Consider the following 17,336-nt stretch of genomic DNA (forward strand, 5'->3'; position numbering starts at 1 on the left):
CGAACCCGTGTCCCCTGCATCGGCAGGCGGACTCTCAACCACTGCACCACCAGGGAAGCCCCTAGAGCTAACACTTTTTTTAGAAATAATCTAATCTAATCCCTAATTTTTACCGGTGATAAAACAGGAAGCCCAAGGTGGTTAAGTAAGTAACTTAGGCAGAGTTAGAGATTGCTTTTGGACCCAGTAGAATGCTATTTCCTAAGTAATGATGAAAGTTTGAAAAGGATGGCTGCGGTACTGTGATTTATAACAACAAATATTTATTTGGCCTTTGTCCAGTTCCTAGCATGGAGCTTCTCAGGCCCTTGGAATTTCCTTTGATGGGAGGAAAGGTGTCTCTTGTGATGTGTATGAGGTGATTTTTGGATGACACTAAAGGTGGAGGCTGCTTGCCAGGGGAGCCAGTCCTGTGATTAGAGGGTTGGAACGTTCAGTCTTCGCCCCCAACCCCCATCACTGGCTGGGAGGGGCCAGGGGCTGGAGATTGAGTTCAGTCACCAACCGCCAATGTTTCAACCATGCCTACATGATGGAGCCTCCATAAAAAGCAAACAAACAAGAAAAAAGAGGTTCGGGGAGCTTCCAGGTTGGTGAACAGGTGAAGATTCAGGGACAGTGGTGACTCAGAGGGCACGGAGTCTCCTTTCTCTGCACCTTGTTCTCGTGTGTCTCCCAGCTGGCTGCTTCTAAATTATATCCTTTTGTAATAAACCGGTGATCAAGTCGGTAAAATGTTTCCCTGAGTTCTCTGAGCCGCTCTAGCAAATTAATCAAACCCAAGGAGGGGGTCGTGAGACCCTCCGATCTAGAGCCAGTCGGTCAGAAGCACAGATCACAACCTGGACCTGCATTTGGCATCTGAAGTTGGGGGTCGGGGGACAGTCCTGCAGGGGCTCCAGGTAGAGAGCATCAGAAGCGGGCTGAACTGCAGGACACCCAGCTGGTGCTGAGTTGCTCGGTGTCAGGAACTGGTGTGAGAATTGGAAGGGCTCCGTATTTTACTTTCCCAATTGATTGTTTCTCTGCTGTTATGCACGCATATCATACGTGTATCTGTGTGTTCATGTGTGTATAATATGTGGAACCAAGTACATACCAAACTGTTGCTTACATCAATTCCAGGACTTACCATCAGGGAACAATATTCTGTAACTGAAAGAACCTCTAATGCTGCATGTAAGTAGGATAAGTCAGGGTCACATTACAGGGTAGCTGACACTCCATCCTGACCCGTTCTCAGAATCTCCCTCTCAGGGTGGTCCTGGAAACCTACATGCACCACCTGTCCAGCTACTTGTCACCTACAGGCTCCAGGCCCTGCCCACTGTGGAGGGACACAAAAGGCCACCTCCCAACCTCTCCATTTCTGTCCAGGATCCTTCGGTCCAGCCCTGCCCCTGGATCCCAGTCACCCTTACAATCCTCCCTACTTCTTTTTCTTTCAGTATTTATTTGTTTGGCTGCGTTGGGTCTTAGTTGCGGCCCGTGGGATTTTTTTAGTTGCGGCCCGTGGGATTTTTTTAGTTGCGGCATGTGGGATCTAGTTCCCTGACCAGGGATCAAACCCGGGCCCCCTGCACTGGGAATGTAGAGTCTTAGCCCCTGGACCATCAGGGAAGTCCACAGGCCTCCCTGGCTTTATCTCCTGAACTGACATTGTTTGTCAAGAAGGCAGAGGCTCCATGACCCCTAAGATCACAAAAACAAAACTAACACAGGAATCTGAGCCAGTAGGAAAAACATCTAGGAATTCTCAGGACTCTCCTTCCTTCCCAGGTAAGAGGTGTTAAACTTGAAACAGTTTAACATATGTGACCACATATGTGACCACAAAGTGTGAGGAAATCCAACAAAGGCAGGCAGGGAGAGGGCACAGCCGGGGCCTGGGGAGGGGCCTGCCGGGGCTTGGGAGCCCTTGCCTGAGCCTTCAGGTCCCAAGCCTTGCAGATCCAGAGGCAGCCCCAGGTTTCATGGGTAGAAAGAGGATCCATGCCTTCACCCAGAAGGCATGACCCAGAATCGTCAGGCTGTCCGGAGACTGGCGTTAAGAGCACAGCAACCCTACTTAGAAAGACTGCCACAAATAAGGTCAGGAACAGCACAGTGACCTAGGACCTACGATGCCAGTTTCCTTTGCAGATAAGGGAATGGAGGCTGCGTGAAGCGAAGTGGGTTCCCTGAGCTCGGGGCTAATTAGTAGCAGAGCCAAGACCAGAACCTCAGCCTCTGGCTTCCCCTAGGCCTGTATTCATCAGGTTCTGCAGAGAAACAGAACCGATTAAATATAGAGACGGATAAGAGCAGATTGATTGTAGGATCTGGCTTGGATAGTTAGAAGCCGAGACGACCCATGTCTTGAGTCTATAAGCTCGGGGAGCAGGGAAGCCGGTGATGTTGGCCGGTCTGGGATTCAGAGGTCTGGGAACCAGGGCAGCGGATGGTGTAACTCCCTATCCTGGGGCCCTCAGCTGGGGAAGGTGGGAGACACTGCTGGTGTGAGTCCCAGAGCCTGAGGCTGAAGGCCTGGGGACCAGGAGTGCAGCTGTCCGAGGGCAGGAGAAGATGGACAGAGAATGTGCCCTCCTCCGCCCTTCTGTTCCTTTCAGGTCCTCCAAGGCCTGGATGAGGTGCCCACATCAGTGAGGGCATCTGCCTCACTCAGTCTTCAGATTCAAATGCTAATCTCCCCAGAAACACCCTTGCAGACACACCCAGCAATAGTTACCAGTTATCCGGGCAGCCCAGAGCCATGTCAAGGTGCCACGTAAACTAACCATCGTGGGGCCCCTCAGATCCCGTGGCTGTGTCTGTCTGGTGTAGCCGTCGCTGGTTCTGGCTGTGCAGGCGCAGGGGAGGGGTGGGCTGTGGTCCCGAGCATGGGGTCCTCACCGCACCTGTTGCCCAGCATCTGTTCCCTGGTTGGGAAGTATCAGGAGGTGAGCCACGTAGCAAAGGAGGGATATTTGTTGCGAAGGCGGGGAGGACAGAAAGCAGAGAGAGCGTCGCTGTCCTGCATTTGGAGTGCACTTTTGCAAATGGGCCACAAATCATCTAAGGGGATTATTAGTTATACCTGTGAGACATTATTCCAATCTGCCCATCTAGAGGAGGGAAAAAGAATAGATACTTGTCAAAATTGGCGTGAATAGGAGTCTTGGCAGGGAAAGGAAATTATTAATTTTCTCCATTAATTCGAGACATTACCCCCAGACACACACAGCCCTTCATAACTGTCAGAACCTCTCTCTTCCCCATCATGGAGCAGCCGCACCATGGTGACAGATGAGGGCCACCTTGAAGTCACACGGCGTCTCTGTCCTTGGGTCTGCATCGTCAAGACCCCAGACCGAGCACGGGCGGCTAGGTCGGTTCCCCAGCACACGTGCCCGGCCGCAGGGACCTTCTAATGTTTCCTTAGGGGCCAATGGCCCTGAGCTCCTGGGGTTGGAGTTCTATCCATCAACACCATGGTCATCAGTTTCAGGAACTAAAGAATTATTTAGGGTTCCTTGTCATAGCCCGTATTGATAAGTTATGAGATTTACAAATGGCCTTAGAGGTCATCTGGTGCTATTTTTTATTTGATAGAAAAAAAAACAACAACAACCCAAACACCTGGGACTTGGAATGGTAAAAACAGTTCCTCAAAATCACAGCCCATTAGTGGCAACACAGAGGGTAGACCCCAGGTCTTCTGATGTCTGATTCAGTGGTTTTCAGCCCTTATTCCTATGATTGGCCCAGAGTCATAGAAGGTCACGTGTAATGTGACCTCTATGGTGATGAGGCTAAAAAGGGAGGCCAAGGAGACCAATGCCTTTGGTGAGAGGTCAGCTTGATAAGAGTCCAGCCTGGATGGCAGGTGGGAGACAGACTTGCCTAGAAATAGCTCGAGGTGCAGATACGGAGAGTCCTTGACAAGAAAGTTTCCAAAGGGCCCCCGCATCACAGGAAGTGCTCTTGCCTTGCCCGGGCAGAGGCGTTGCCCTCTGAGCACAGGGCTCCTAGCCCTCCCCTTCCAGCTCCCGCCATAGCTGAGCGGCACCGTCTCCCCTGATGCTGAAGAACCAGGCCCTGCTCTGCAACGTGGGTGCTGACTCCGGCGTGGCCTGCACGCCGAGGGCTGCTTGGCTTCGTGGGCATTTTGCCTGGAAGCGAATATAAGGATTTCACAAATATTAATAATGAACAGTGATAATTAGCATCACTGCCATGCAGCCGTGCCCTTGGGGGCTAACATGGGGAGAGGACAACGGAGGGAAGAAAAGAGAAGAAAGGGAACAAGGAGGAAAAGTCAGGCTGCATCAGGACCTCATCTGCAGAAATACGACTGTGCTCTTCCTCCAAAAAGCCTGGAAAAAGCCACACTGAAATAAACCCGTTGGTTCAGAGTGCAAATAATAGGGCTGCTTTTGATGCCCTGGGCCGTCCACAGCATTTCAGAAGGTGCACGTCCTGTCTCTGACCCCCCGGGACTTCGGGCCCTTGAGCCCCTGCTGGGTTTCCCCGCCGCGGGCTGCAGTGCTGACCCCTCACTCGGCCTCTCACCCTGTTCTCCCAGAGAAGACACAGCTGGTGCGCCTGGAGCTCCATGAGAGCAGAGCCCAGGGACCACTCTTGACCTTCGTCCAGGAGGGTCCTACAGCCAAGGGCCACACCTTGTTTGGGACCCAATCACCGCCTCTTTGCTGGATGTACAGGCGTGAGTGTGGGCACAGCCCTGGGGCCTGATGCGGGCCTTTCTGTGGGCGGGGCGTACCGGGGCGCAGGGCTTATCATCCAGACCAGCACACTACCGAGAGCAGAAGGTGACTGTCGGTAATTACGCTGGGAAGACAGGTGTCGACTGGGACTGTTCAGGCAAATCTAACACTACAGTCGCCCACCTGTAAAAACAACAAAGGCGTTTTTGGCATTACTGTGCAAATACATCAATCCCCGGGGAACTGAGCTGTTGCAGGTGGTGTGGAAGGAAAGTTTTAACTCCCCCCAAAGCAAGCGAGAGGTAAAGCATTCGCTCTTATGTCGCTCTATTATTAGAAATAATTTCCAAGAGGGAGGGGGTGGGGAAGGAATGGTTGGGAGTTTGGGGTTAGCAGATGAAAACTGTTATATACAGGTTGCATAAACAACAAGGTCCTGCTATATAGCACAGGGAGCCGTATTCGCTATCCTCTCATAAACTGTAATGGAAAAGAAAAAATAGAAATAATTTGAAGATTTTGGACTCCACCTGTCCCCCCACAGATTCTGACCCTGGAGGGTTTGCCATGGGCTCAAAAAGTCAGGTGGCTAAAGTGTCCTCAGGGAACTGGTGTTGGATACCCACTGGCTGTACCGGCCCCGGGGCATTTCCATTTCTCCAAAATACGGTTTTCTTTGGGAAACGGGGTCCGGGTTACTCGTGGTGCCAGTGTAGGCTGATGCCGGCAAGGTCAGGTCAGACTGTCTGAAGACATATATACATGAAAGAAGCGCAAGCTCACTCATCTTCTTATCAGCTTTTTTTTTTTAAGCAGTAGTTTATTTAGAATAAAGCACAGAACTCATTTCACTATGTAGTTGTTAACACTGAAATAACCCTGTTGGTTCAGAGTGCAAATAATAGTAATAAAAGTGGAAAACATGTAACAAAATTTTTTCAAATGTCCTTAACATTTTGTCAATAACATAGCTGTGTAAGCTCAGCTTTTGAAAGTGATGGATTTTTTTTTTTTCTTCAACCTCTACATTTTGGTCTGAACTATTTATGTCTGTTTATATTTAGACACTTTTTAGAATATAAATGTTAGTTACGTTTTTAATCCAAGTCAGCCAACCTGTTCTCCAAATGGATTCAAGCTTCTGTCCTCAGCCATTTGTCTGCCAATGTGTATGAAATCCCAGCTCTCTGCCTTCTGCATCCTCTTTCTCTCTGTATCTCTGTCTGTCTGTCTGTCTGTGTCCACCTCCTCTCTTCTCTCTCTGGCACACATTCTGAACTTTCATTTAAAGAGCACGGGCCGCATCCCCGCTGGTACCCTGGCTGTTTCTCTGGCACTCACTCGGGTCCCTTCCCTCTGGGTCAACAGTATCATCTAGATACCAAAAATCTCTGATTTGTGCTGATTTTTCCTACACCTCATGAACCCATCTCAGAGAGAGAACATAAGGAAAACCAAGCCAAGGGACTTCCCTGGCGGTCCAGTGGTTAGAAGGTTGCCGGGGGCTGATGCAGGGCCCCGCCCACAGGAGTGCAGTCACTCTGTGAGCACGAGCCCAAGAGCCTGTCTTTCATGTGCTCCCTGGTCATCCTGATGGGCCCTTGTGACCCTGGATACCTCCAGGCCCCCTCCCTCCCAGACCTCCCTGCAGAGAGGCTCTCCACACCCCCTTCTCCTGCCCGCCCCGCCATCGTATCCTCTGCATCTTGGCTTTGGTCCTCCTGGTAAGGAGAGCCCAGTGTCAGAGTCTGTGCTTCTGGACAGTCCCACTGCACGAGTCACTAGAGTTCTTCCCTCCTCGTGTTATCCCCCGCTGTCCCGTCAGAACATGGGAACCATCTAGGAAACTCACCCCTGCCAGGGCACCCGTCTGAGCCCCAGCTCCGGGAGCATTACTAACGGACTTCTTTCCCCGCTAGACGCCCAGTTAACTGGGACAGTGACTCGCCGATCCCGTCATTAGCCAGCAGACTGTCAGCCTCAGGGGAGGCAGCCAGCAAGCCAGCCTCCCTCGGGGAAGGTCCCTGAGGCCACAGGCAGAGAAAAGTCGTCAGACCCCAACACAAAGGGCTTCTGTCACTGCCAGCAAATGAGACATTGACCCAGCGGCTCCGTCTCCAAACCAGAATGGCTTTAGCACAGTTCAGTTGCTCATATTAATTAAGGGAAAATGAGACAGTGGGTTCATCACACTTTTCGTTAAGTCCAGTGTGGGGAAGGGATGTGTCTGGGAGTTGGGGGCGGCCAAGGATGGCTAGAGCCATGTCCACACCCCCTGCGTTAACGGCGGGGAGCCCAGAGTTGCTTATTGCCCGCGGCGTTGTAGGGAGGGGCTGGGGATGGGGAGGACGGAGAGTGTGCAGAGGCCAGCAGAGACAGGAGACTGAGCGAGGAGAGAGGGACAGCTGGGGGCGTTCTGGGATCCAGCCCCCCGGCCATCACGTCCTGAGTGGACAGATGCCGCGTGTTCAGCCTGAGCAGATGCAGAAGCAAAGAGGTCGGAGAAGTGAGGGGTGTCATTCCCTCTCGGTGTGCCCGCCGCTGAGAGCGGATGACACCGCACGGGCAGCGAGCGCTGAGGTGCGCGGCTGAGGTCCTGTGAGCCCAGCTAACCTCCCCCCGGTTCCCAACTCGAGCATGTTCTAAGGTTTCTGTCCTTCGAAAGAAGGAGGCTCCTGTGTCAGGAGGTGTGTGATGGAGAAGGACGCCAGGGGACCCCTAGGAAGCAGGGGGAGGCAGCTCCCACCTCCTCTCCCGTGCCATCAGTCCTGGCCCCCTCACTGTGGGAGACGGGGGACCCGGGTAATGGGTGAGGTTATCTGCTCCGACAGTTGAGCAGGGACAAGACCATGGCCTACAAGTGAGGGCTGCACTGCTGATCCCATCACCTTCCCCAGACACTCCGCTTGGTTCTAGGGGGGCCTCCTAACCCCGGACTCTCCATTTCAAGGCAGCGCTGGCACTCAGGTCCAGTTTGGGGCCTGTGGTCAGTACCTACTCAGGCTGAGGCCTCGCATGGCACCAGTCCAGCTGTCTTCGGTTCACAGGGACAAGGGCAAGATCTGGGTCAGCCTAGGATGCCAAGCCCAGATTGCAGGCCACCTTGACAGCCATGAAGCTGAGGTTTTTTGTTTTTGTTTTTGTTTTTTTTGCGGTACGCGGGCCTCTCCCGTTGCGGAGCACAGGCTCCGGACGCGCAGGCTCAGCGGCCATGGCTCACGGGCCCAGCCGCTCCGCGGCATGTGGGATCTTCCCGGACCGGGGCACAAAGCCGTGTCCCGTGCATCGGCAGGTGGACTCTCAACCACTGCGCCACCAGGGAAGCCCGAAGCTGAGGTTTTGATCTGCCTGCGGCTCATTTTCTGCAATTATGTTCCATGGGCCAGCATCCTGGAGAGAGAGGGACGAGGGACAGGACTTGGGCGCCCACCCCCATGTGCACTCCTGACAACGTCTGTCTTGTCCCTCACACCTTCAGGGACAGAAGCAGAGGGAGAGGGCGGCTTCAGACACTCCCCTCCCTTGGCCTCATCTGGCTCCGCACCCCGGGGGCAGGGTTTCCGGCAAATACACAGCCTTCCGGTGAACCCCCGCTTTTTCCTAAGCCTCGTGCACTCTTCACAGGAGTAGTATCAGCTCGTGGATCACTCGGTTGGCTACCCTGCTTTGCTGAGTGGGTGAGAGACTGTTTATTTTCCAGGGTCAATCAGAAAGCCCAGTTGTGGTCTAGCAGGTCAGCGGCATGCACGTGGTCGTTGAGGTGTTTGATTCCAAGTTTCCAAGGTCGGCATCAGTAGGAATCGTCTATAATAGCCCCTCTTGCTGGGCAGCAGGGAAGCGGATTTCTGGCTTTTCCAGAAGCCCTGCCGTGTGAGTCCATTGCCCCCCGGGGCCTCCGTCCCCCCCTCTGCCTTCCCTCTGGCCGCGTCTCCTCTACCCCCGCTTTCTTGCTCATCTGTGTTCTCCTTACGTGGCCGTTCCTTCCCGATGCTCTCGCCTCCCTGAACTGATGCCTCTTTCCATCCATGGTCCCCCCACCCCGCTCATTTCCTCTAGGGCGCCCGCCCCCAGGCATGTGCCATTGTGAGTCACCTCCTGACAGGTCTCATGGCAAAAGCTGTGACAGGTGCTGGCATTTAACCTCACAAAGCATCTTCCCCAGATAGAGCGGCAGCTTTTCCGTGGCTGCTGAGGAAGGGCAGAGGGGATGGGGGCACCTCGCTGGGCTGCAGGCACCTCCCTAGCAACTTCTAATCATTTCAAAGGGAGAAGCCGGGCAGGGTTTGCCTCCAAATGGGGAGGATTTCTTGAATGATGTGAATAGTCAGGCAAAGGAACAGGCCACCCCCGGAATCACCCCTGGGGACATCCACACGGAGGGGCAGATATTCTGTCGGGGACAATCATCCAGAAGAGTGCGAGGCTAACTTCTTTGACCCTCCTGGTACTTCCAACTTTATAATTCTAAGGAATTGGCTGAGAAAAAAAGAAGGGAAAATTGGGCCAAGAGTGAAGGCTGAGGAACAGCTGGCTCAGAAGGATGAGGATGAAAAGGGAGAAAAAAGAAGTGGGTCAGGAAGCGTCCGGGTTTTACTGTGGACTTCCTCTTCGAGCTCTTCATCCCTGAATGCTTAGTTTTCTTCCGTCTCTAATAAATCTTTCTGACCCACCATACCTTACTTAAGGGGTCTAAAAGCAATTAAGAATGGAAAAATTGAGCCTGGGGAGAAAAAACATAAAGCACTCCAGGTCTGGGCTCATGAGATTGTGGACCACCCAAAGTCAAGGACTTTGCCTTCTACATCCTCTCCACCCACGGCCTCTAGCCCATCACCTCTCTCACTGTCAGGGATGAGTAAGATAGCCACCGGTCTCATCGGGGACAGCCGGCCGGGCCAGGGACCCTTCTCCCCAGGGGTGGCCTGCTCCCCCGTTTCTGAGATGGCCCAGACCCTGCTCGTGGACACTCTGCTCATTCCTTGCGCTCTGTGACTGTTAGGTCGGAATATGTGTCCCTGCAGAAGAGGCCGCCCTGTGCCCATGGAACTATGGGGCCGGCTCAGCCCTTCCGCAAGCACGAGACCTGCGTCTGTGGGGTCCGAGTCCAGGGACCTCCCCCATCCCTGATAAATGGCCCCATTTGTATCCTTGCAGATCTTAATCAGTGGATTGGACTTATCTTCTTCAAAGCGCTCCTCCGTGGAAAGAACGAACCCGCATTTTTTAAATATATTTCAGCCAGTGATGCAGAACCCGCTTCCTTTTGCTTCCAGTCATGTTATATTGGGCTGTCCGAATGCGCAGGGCAGGGTGATATGCCTCTGGGTTACTGGCTTATTACGGGACCTCTTACCATTAAGCAAAACTGCGGGGCAGACTTGAAGCTTGCTATCTTTTTTTTCAAGTCCCTTTTGAATGTGTCTTCAGAACCTTTCCCATGGCATCCAGAGCACCCCGTCTGCCTTTCTTTCCTTCCTTGCACCAGTGCATCCTTCGTCGTCCTCCTCCCTCCTTTCCTGTCGCCCCTCTTGTGGTCCCCCCTCTGCCTTCCCCGCCCAGTCAGCAGTCTGCCTTCCTAGCAAACAGGATTCAAACATTTGTTCCCTCCTGCCCTTTTCTCTGCAGCATGGAATCAGGATTTTACATGGCAACCAGAACTGGAGAGGGCAGGGAAAGCATTCCACCTTGCAGTTTCCTAGGTCTCCAGGCCTTTAGCAACCTAGATTGTGTGTGCTTTACAGATCTCACCCAGTATTCAAAGCAGTTAAGAAAATAGCATCTCCGTCTCCTTCCATGGACTTGAGGTGAGGACAGGAGTCAACATCTTCCCTTTCTTAGCAATGAAAGCTGGGTTCGAGTGGGCGCGTGTTTTGCAGTAAGATCACAAAGACTCAGTGGAAAAGTAGCTTCAGGGGTCCACATCCTCAGCGTCAGTGTGCCCTGCAAAGCTCTCAACTCCAGAGAGAGGGTGTCTTTTGAGATGCCGGCTCCACGAGGATCTCAACGCAAAGGGCAGGCAGGAAACGTCGCTGACCCCTTCACAGACCCAGATGCACATGCGAGTAAGAACGGGCTGAGAATAGCGCTTGGTGGAGAGTGTGGGCCCCAGGCCAGCAGCCCGGAAATCCTAGGACACTTGGTAGAAATGCAAAACCCTAGGCCCACCCTAGACCTACCACATCAGAATCTATCTATCTATAGATATAGATATAAAAACTTGGAGGAATTTATATGCAAATTAAAACCCGAGAACCACTTACTTTATAGAACTTGACAAAATTCATTTTCTCACTTAATGAGGTAGTATTATCGTAACGATCCCCGTTTTATGTGAAACACTGTTCCTTCCTCCCTCCCTTTCTTTGCTGTCACATAACAGTCCATAAAAACAGCAGTACAGACAGTGAAGATAAATTCCCGCATTGCAGAGGGTGGCCTTGTTGTCCAGCAATTCCCCCCAACTCCCCCAATTCAAAGACAGGAACTCTGAAAATTTTGAGGAAGATGCTCCAGAGCAGGTGCTTCCTGGGGTCTGGGGTGTGCCCTGCCAGCCCCACTGTAGGTATAGCTCATTTGTTTGGTTAAGTGCAGGGGGTTTAATTACCTGTGGCAAATACACTGCGGTACATTTTGAAAGAATGATGGAGTCTTAGTAGGAGAGAGCCATCCTTTCCATCCTGTTGTATTTATTTACCGCAAGAAAGGCACACTGAATCTGGAAAGTCGTTTTGGTCTGTCTGATTTTATTGTTGTTTAATCCTTAAAACCACTTAGATTGGTCAACCAGCATCATTTCAATGAGCGAGGCAATTTTTATCTTTATTAGATGTCCTGAAATAAGTGATTTCAGAATCCCCTTCAACTCTGAGATTCTTTAAGTCTAAGAGAAGTAAGGAAAAAAGGGTGAGAGGATGTTGACATCCTTCCTTTGAGAGGAAGCTTTGAGGAATTAGATATGAACCAGCTTGGGTGATTAAATGTCTGCTGGGGTCAAGCGTCATAACCAGCACCACCACCCTGAGATCCCAACAAACAGGGCCCCAGGAGGCACCTACTCTGGAGCATCTTCCTCCAAATTTTCAAAGTTCCCATCTGGTGCCTGGGTGACCAGCAGTGCCATCCAGGAGTGACACTCAGATCTCAGACTGGGAAGTGTGGACTTATCCCAAACCCCACTTCCCCCCTTCGCCTCTACTTCCAGCCAGTCCTCACATGGGTTCAACCAGATTCCCAAGATCCTGAAATTCTCACCTGTGGCCTTGTCCTGGGGCCTGTCAACCAGCCTGAGTTCCAGGAGGGTGCCCTGGTAAGTGGACTGCTTGGCTGGCCGACGGATGCACAATTTCCTTCAAAGAATAGCGTGAGATTGGGCTCCTAGCTGACTCTGAGTGACTCGGTTTGTTTACCTATTTGCCTGGAGCCCCACACCTTCTGGGGTTGGCCTTGATCACCAACATCCAGACACTGAAGGTAGAGCCTGGGTGACCTTGGTGGGGCTGGGTGATGGGGGCAAGGGAGGCCCTGGGAGCTGAAAAGCCAGTGTCCTGGGAAAGGGGCAGGGTGGTAGGGATACCCCAGTGCTTCCACATGGAGCAGAGTCAGGATGCCAAAGCAGCGGCCTCGTGTCTGCCCATGAGCCCACCCCCATGACACCCCACTTCCTGTGCCAAACCCATCGTGGGCCCAGACTTAGTTTGTCGAGCAACCATTGGATCAGCTATGCCTCTACAGGGTGTGAGAAAAGTTACAATGTGTTTTTATCATCCTGAAAACTAATTTTGCTCTCATGCCGGGAGCATAAAAAGGAATCAGGTATCAGGCTTAAAAGAAATGCAAATGGATGTACTTTCTCCTCGGCCTTTGGGTTGGCTGGGTTTTCACAGGAGCCTGGTGCTTTGACAGCCTCAGGACATTTGTGTTTTAAGACAGAAGGTCTGTCCTCTTTGCAAGCAGAGGGGTCAGATTGTGAAAGAGCATGTAACAGTGACTGCAAGAAATGTCAATTTTGCAGCCCCAGAGTATTTAGGATCATGAATTGCAAGCTTCACAAAAGCCTGAGAATGACGCCTCCAGAATGTCCTACAAAGCCGGGTATTACACCCATTGAGCTCCCTCACCCCAGGTTCTGGGGATCTCAGGGTTATTTTATGTTGGCAAATGTTTATTGAGCACCTACTACATAGCAGGCAAGAAGGGCTTCCTCATTCATTCATTCTCCACTTTATCTTCTCCAGGACAGTGTGAAACCAACCGGCTGCTTTGTGTCTGTCTGTATCAAACTGTTAAATGCTCACTTATTCATTCTACAAGTAGTTAGTAGTTTGTACTCTGTGTACAAAGGTATCTCTACATTGTGAAAAATGAAGATGTCCATACTCACATACCCTAAAGTTATTCCCACATTTTTGATCATGACAATTCTGTTTAAGAATATCAAAGCTTACTAACGTGCCACCGTATTTCATATGTACTCTTAATTATCATGTAAGAAAAATAATAATATGCACTTCTTATCAAATGGTCTGAAAAGTTAAAGTGACTTGGACAAAAATCCATTGATCCAAGACTCAAGCAGAGAATTTCTTCACTTTGGGGCCGGGCTTCCCTGGTGGCGCAGTGGTTGAGAGTCTGCCTGGTGATGCAGGGGACACGGGTTCGTGCCCCGGTCCGGGAGGATCCCACATGCCGCAGAGCGGCTGGGCCCGTGAGCCATGGCCGCTGAGCCTGCAAATCCGGAGCCTGTGCTCCGCAACGGGAGAGGCCCGCGTACCGCAAAAAAAAAAAAAAAAAAAAAAATTACTTTGGGGCCAACATAATGTCCAGAATCTCTGACTTGATATTCAAACCCCCATTTTATGGCTTTTTGTATTCCTTCTCTTCCAAGCTCTGTGAGTACAGTTACGCCCCTGGTTTCACAGTTTCTTGATTGTCTCTGTCTGTTTCTTTCCTGCCAGACGGCCAGGGCTTTGTGAGTGAGGACGAATACCTGGAAATCTCTGACATCAAACGTGACCAGTCCGGGGAGTATGAATGCAGCGCCTTGAATGATGTTGCTGCCCCTGATGTGCGGAAAGTAAAAATCACTGTCAACTGTGAGTAGACCCACTGTCAGAGAGTTCCAGGGGAAAGGAGGGCATGGGGACTGAGAGGACAAAGAGGTAATGGCAGTGTCATTTTCTGATAGACCCAAGTTTCCAGCAGGAAAATACAGTATCAGATTGCTGTGCTCGTCACCACCTCCAGGGCCATGGACTGTCAGGACTTTTAGCTAATGGGGAGACTCATGAACTCTGGGTTAGTGTGAAGGCTTGAAGAGATGCTGGGGTAAACACAGTATCTTCAAGCAAGAAGTCCTCTTCCTAAAATACATGATCGTTTAGCTGGGAAGGGGGACGTGCACGGCACGTGACTGATGTGCGTCTCACGGACTCGCTCTGCATCTCCCTGCAGACCCTCCCTACATCTCCAAAGCCAAGAACACGGGTGTCTCTGTGGGCCAGAAGGGCATCTTGAGCTGTGAAGCCTCTGCAGTGCCCATGGCTGAGTTCCAGTGGTTCAAGGAAGATACCAGGTACCTTGAAAGCGGAAACAGGGCATGTCCGAAGCAGAGCTGATGGATCGTTCCCCACGTGCAAGGAGGGGGATGAAGTCCAGGGGGAAGATTCGGCAAAAGCAAACTCACTACAGCCTCCATTATAACAGGGTCTCCTTTTAGAACCAGACACAAAACACGGAGGGGGCTGGGACGTGGACAAAACCGATGGACCTTGTTTCAGAATCAGATTAGCTGTAGACACGGTGGTCTTCAAGGACTAGGGGAATGCAGCCCTGGAGCATGGGCACCCTTCCCTTTTGGCCCCTGATGGAGGCCGCGGTGCTTACAGCTGGAGGGTAGACGGGCCGGCTTAGTCCGAGGGAAGGGCTTTGTGAGGAGGAGAGTGTGTGCGTGGATCCATCTGCGCCGTCTGCACTTCCCGGGACCCTCCTGCCTCACTGTGAGTGTGCAACCAAACCCGTCGCACCTCCCCTTTCTTTGCAGGCTGGCCACCGGCCTGGACGGCGTGAGGATTGAGAACAGAGGCCACATATCCACACTGACCTTCTTCAACGTCTCAGAGAAGGATTATGGGAACTATACTTGTGTGGCCACGAACAAGCTTGGGAATACCAACGCCAGCATCACACTGTATGGTGAGTGCAGGAGGCCTGGACGTGGGGCTTGGCGGGGCGGGGGGGTTGCAGGGACTCGGGAGGGAGGAGGGCGCACCCTGCTTGGCCTGTGTCCGTCCATAGGGCTCAACCCCCCACCTTCGATGCAAACGCACCTCTACCTCATTCTCCTGGCACACGGTACGTGGTGTTTGCAAGGTAACTGATAGCTCCTGGTCTCGTGCAAGGTGAGCTGTGCACCTCAGCAAAGGAATAAACCTAACTCTGAGCCAAGTTGCACAGTGGTTACCGTAAACAAGACGGAACCATGGAACAGGTCGATTGTAGTACTGTCTACTGGTCGGAGGGGTAAATTAGATATAGTTTTAAGATACCCTCTACAGTAAGAGTCGATGACTCCAGGGATCATATTAAAAATTTTAAACCAAGTTACCTGCTGCCATCATGATTCTCATGTTGACTGCATGTCACGTGTCACGTTCTCATTCATTGAAATGAACGGAGCAGGGGGCTTGAGTCCTCATCGGGACGATTGCTCTGTCCACAGCTGAGACAGCCATCTCTTCTCTGCAGGTCTCTCCCTCCCACACGGCGGGAGGGGCCTCCAGAGTGGCCCTTCGGGAGACCTCACCCTCCCTCGGTCAACTCTCACGCTGCTGTGTCCATCTCCTCGTGCAACATTTCACCCCACGGGCCAGGCCCAGCTTGTGGCGATAGTCCGTGTGTGTATGTGCATGTTTATTTGCTGAGATTTGGTTAGAGGGAAGCGTCTGGTGAATAGGACGGAAAGGTATTCATTTTTCACGTGGACCTCAGACCCAGAACAAGCTTTCAGCATTGACATGAACTAAACTTTGTCCACCAGCCATCTGAAATGTGTGATCTATGTCTTTTGTTTTCTCTCTGCATTGTGTGTGCATTTTGCTGTGTGTGTCTTAGAAATAAGCCCCTCATCAGCAGTGGCAGGTGGGTACAGCATGTTCCTTCCCTCCTCTGCCTGCCTGATGCCTGTGCTTTTGATTGATTCCCACCCTCCTTCGGAGACAGGCTCGCCAGCTCCACCTCCTTGGTTTATTTCTCCTCAGTGGCTAGACTTCAGGGGGCTGGTCTGCACAGGTTAGGTAGCAAGCATGTAGAATATGATGGCTTTCACACACGTGCATATGAAATATTGTTATATGTTTCCGGAGAAGGGCTTCCCCCCCCTCCCGCCCAAACAATAAGCTTCTACTTGGTGGCCTTAAGAGGGATGAGTATTCTGTTCTTTGTACACAGCAGCAGCGAGGGGAACCCAGCCTAGACGCCAAGTGGAATACCAGATGATTGTCTCCATGGGGAAATCACACTAGCATGAATGTATAATTCCTCCAGCCCAAGGCAGAAAGGGCTAATGACTTAATTCTGAAAGCTTCATTTTCAAATGGAAGTACTTGGGTCATTATTCATAATGATCATCATAATATCTACCGTCTACCAAGTATTTATTGGTTTCCAGGCGTCATGCTAGTTCCGTGCAAGACAGGTTACTAGCCCCATTTTAAAGATGGGTAAGAGGAGGACCCAGGAGGCTAAGTGACCCTGAAGTACGCATAGCTAGTGAAGAGGTGCTGACGAGACCCAGACCCCTCCTCAGTGCTGGCGCGTTTGCCCAGAGGATGAGGGTGTGAACCATGGGCACACACACACTCCCTCACGTGCCAGATGGGGCCTCAGCTCTGCTTCCCGAGTGGAAGCCTCACCCTCCCTGTCTGGAATCAATCTCAGCCACATAGCAAATGGTAACTCCTGAATCTGGAATCAGCTCTGCAGCTGCCCTTTCCACAGCTCTGGATCCGAGACAATCAATCATGGGCCACTGGCTCTGCCCACACCTCGGTGCCTGTCTGTGAATGTCCATCCCTAGGTCTTGATGATAAAACTTAGAAGAGGTGTGGCTGGGTTGCTGCTCTGCCACTGACCCTGCCGTCACCCCTGAGTCAGTGGGGTTGCCCGTGGCGGGATGTGGCTGACAGTAGGGTTCCAGGACTGACTGACAACTAGGTGATCCAGGCGCTTGTCCCTCTGTACCACTGACTCAGGAGAGAAGTGTGTCACAGCCGAGAGCAGCAGTGTGTGGAGATGAATGATGCATAGGCTGGGGCTTAAACAACCAAAACTTGTTTCCTCACAGTTCTGGAGGCCAGAGGGCCGAGACCAAGCCAGGAAGATCGTCACCTGATTTTGATGAGGGCTGTCGTCCTGGCTTGTAGACGACCATCATTCTCACATGGCCTTTCCCCTGAGCATGTGGGGAGAGGGGGAGGAAAAGGGAGGAGAGGCAGAAGAGGGAGTGGGACAGGAGGGAGAGGGAGGGAGGGAAAGGGAGCAGAGGACGGAGTGGGAGAGGAGGAAAAGGGAGGAGAGGGAGAGGGAGAATGAGAGGAGGGAGTGGGCAGAGGAGGAAGGGGGAGGGAGTGGGAG

At 52.0% G+C, this 17,336-nt stretch overlaps 1 protein-coding gene across 3 annotated transcripts in view; it reads left to right on the forward strand.

Moving 5' to 3' along the window:
* Nucleotides 1–17,336, forward strand: part of OPCML (opioid binding protein/cell adhesion molecule like) — a 1,074,524-nt gene that overhangs the window by 1,044,830 nt on the left and 12,358 nt on the right. For 2 of the 3 annotated variants that reach the window (XM_029208254.1, XM_029208253.1), the window contains 3 exons: nt 13,661–13,798; nt 14,157–14,277; nt 14,746–14,897. In XM_029208254.1, coding sequence (XP_029064087.1) covers nt 13,661–13,798; nt 14,157–14,277; nt 14,746–14,897 — 411 coding nt within the window. Of the gene's footprint in view, nt 1–13,660; nt 13,799–14,156; nt 14,278–14,745; nt 14,898–15,815; nt 15,843–17,336 lie in introns of all 3 variants that reach the window. The other variant, XM_029208252.1, reaches the window with a different exon arrangement.

This window comes from Monodon monoceros, unplaced genomic scaffold (genome assembly GCF_005190385.1).
Source record: "Monodon monoceros isolate NGI ecotype Baffin Bay Population unplaced genomic scaffold, NGI_Narwhal_1 Super_Scaffold_7, whole genome shotgun sequence".
Taxonomy (NCBI): domain Eukaryota; kingdom Metazoa; phylum Chordata; class Mammalia; order Artiodactyla; family Monodontidae; genus Monodon; species Monodon monoceros.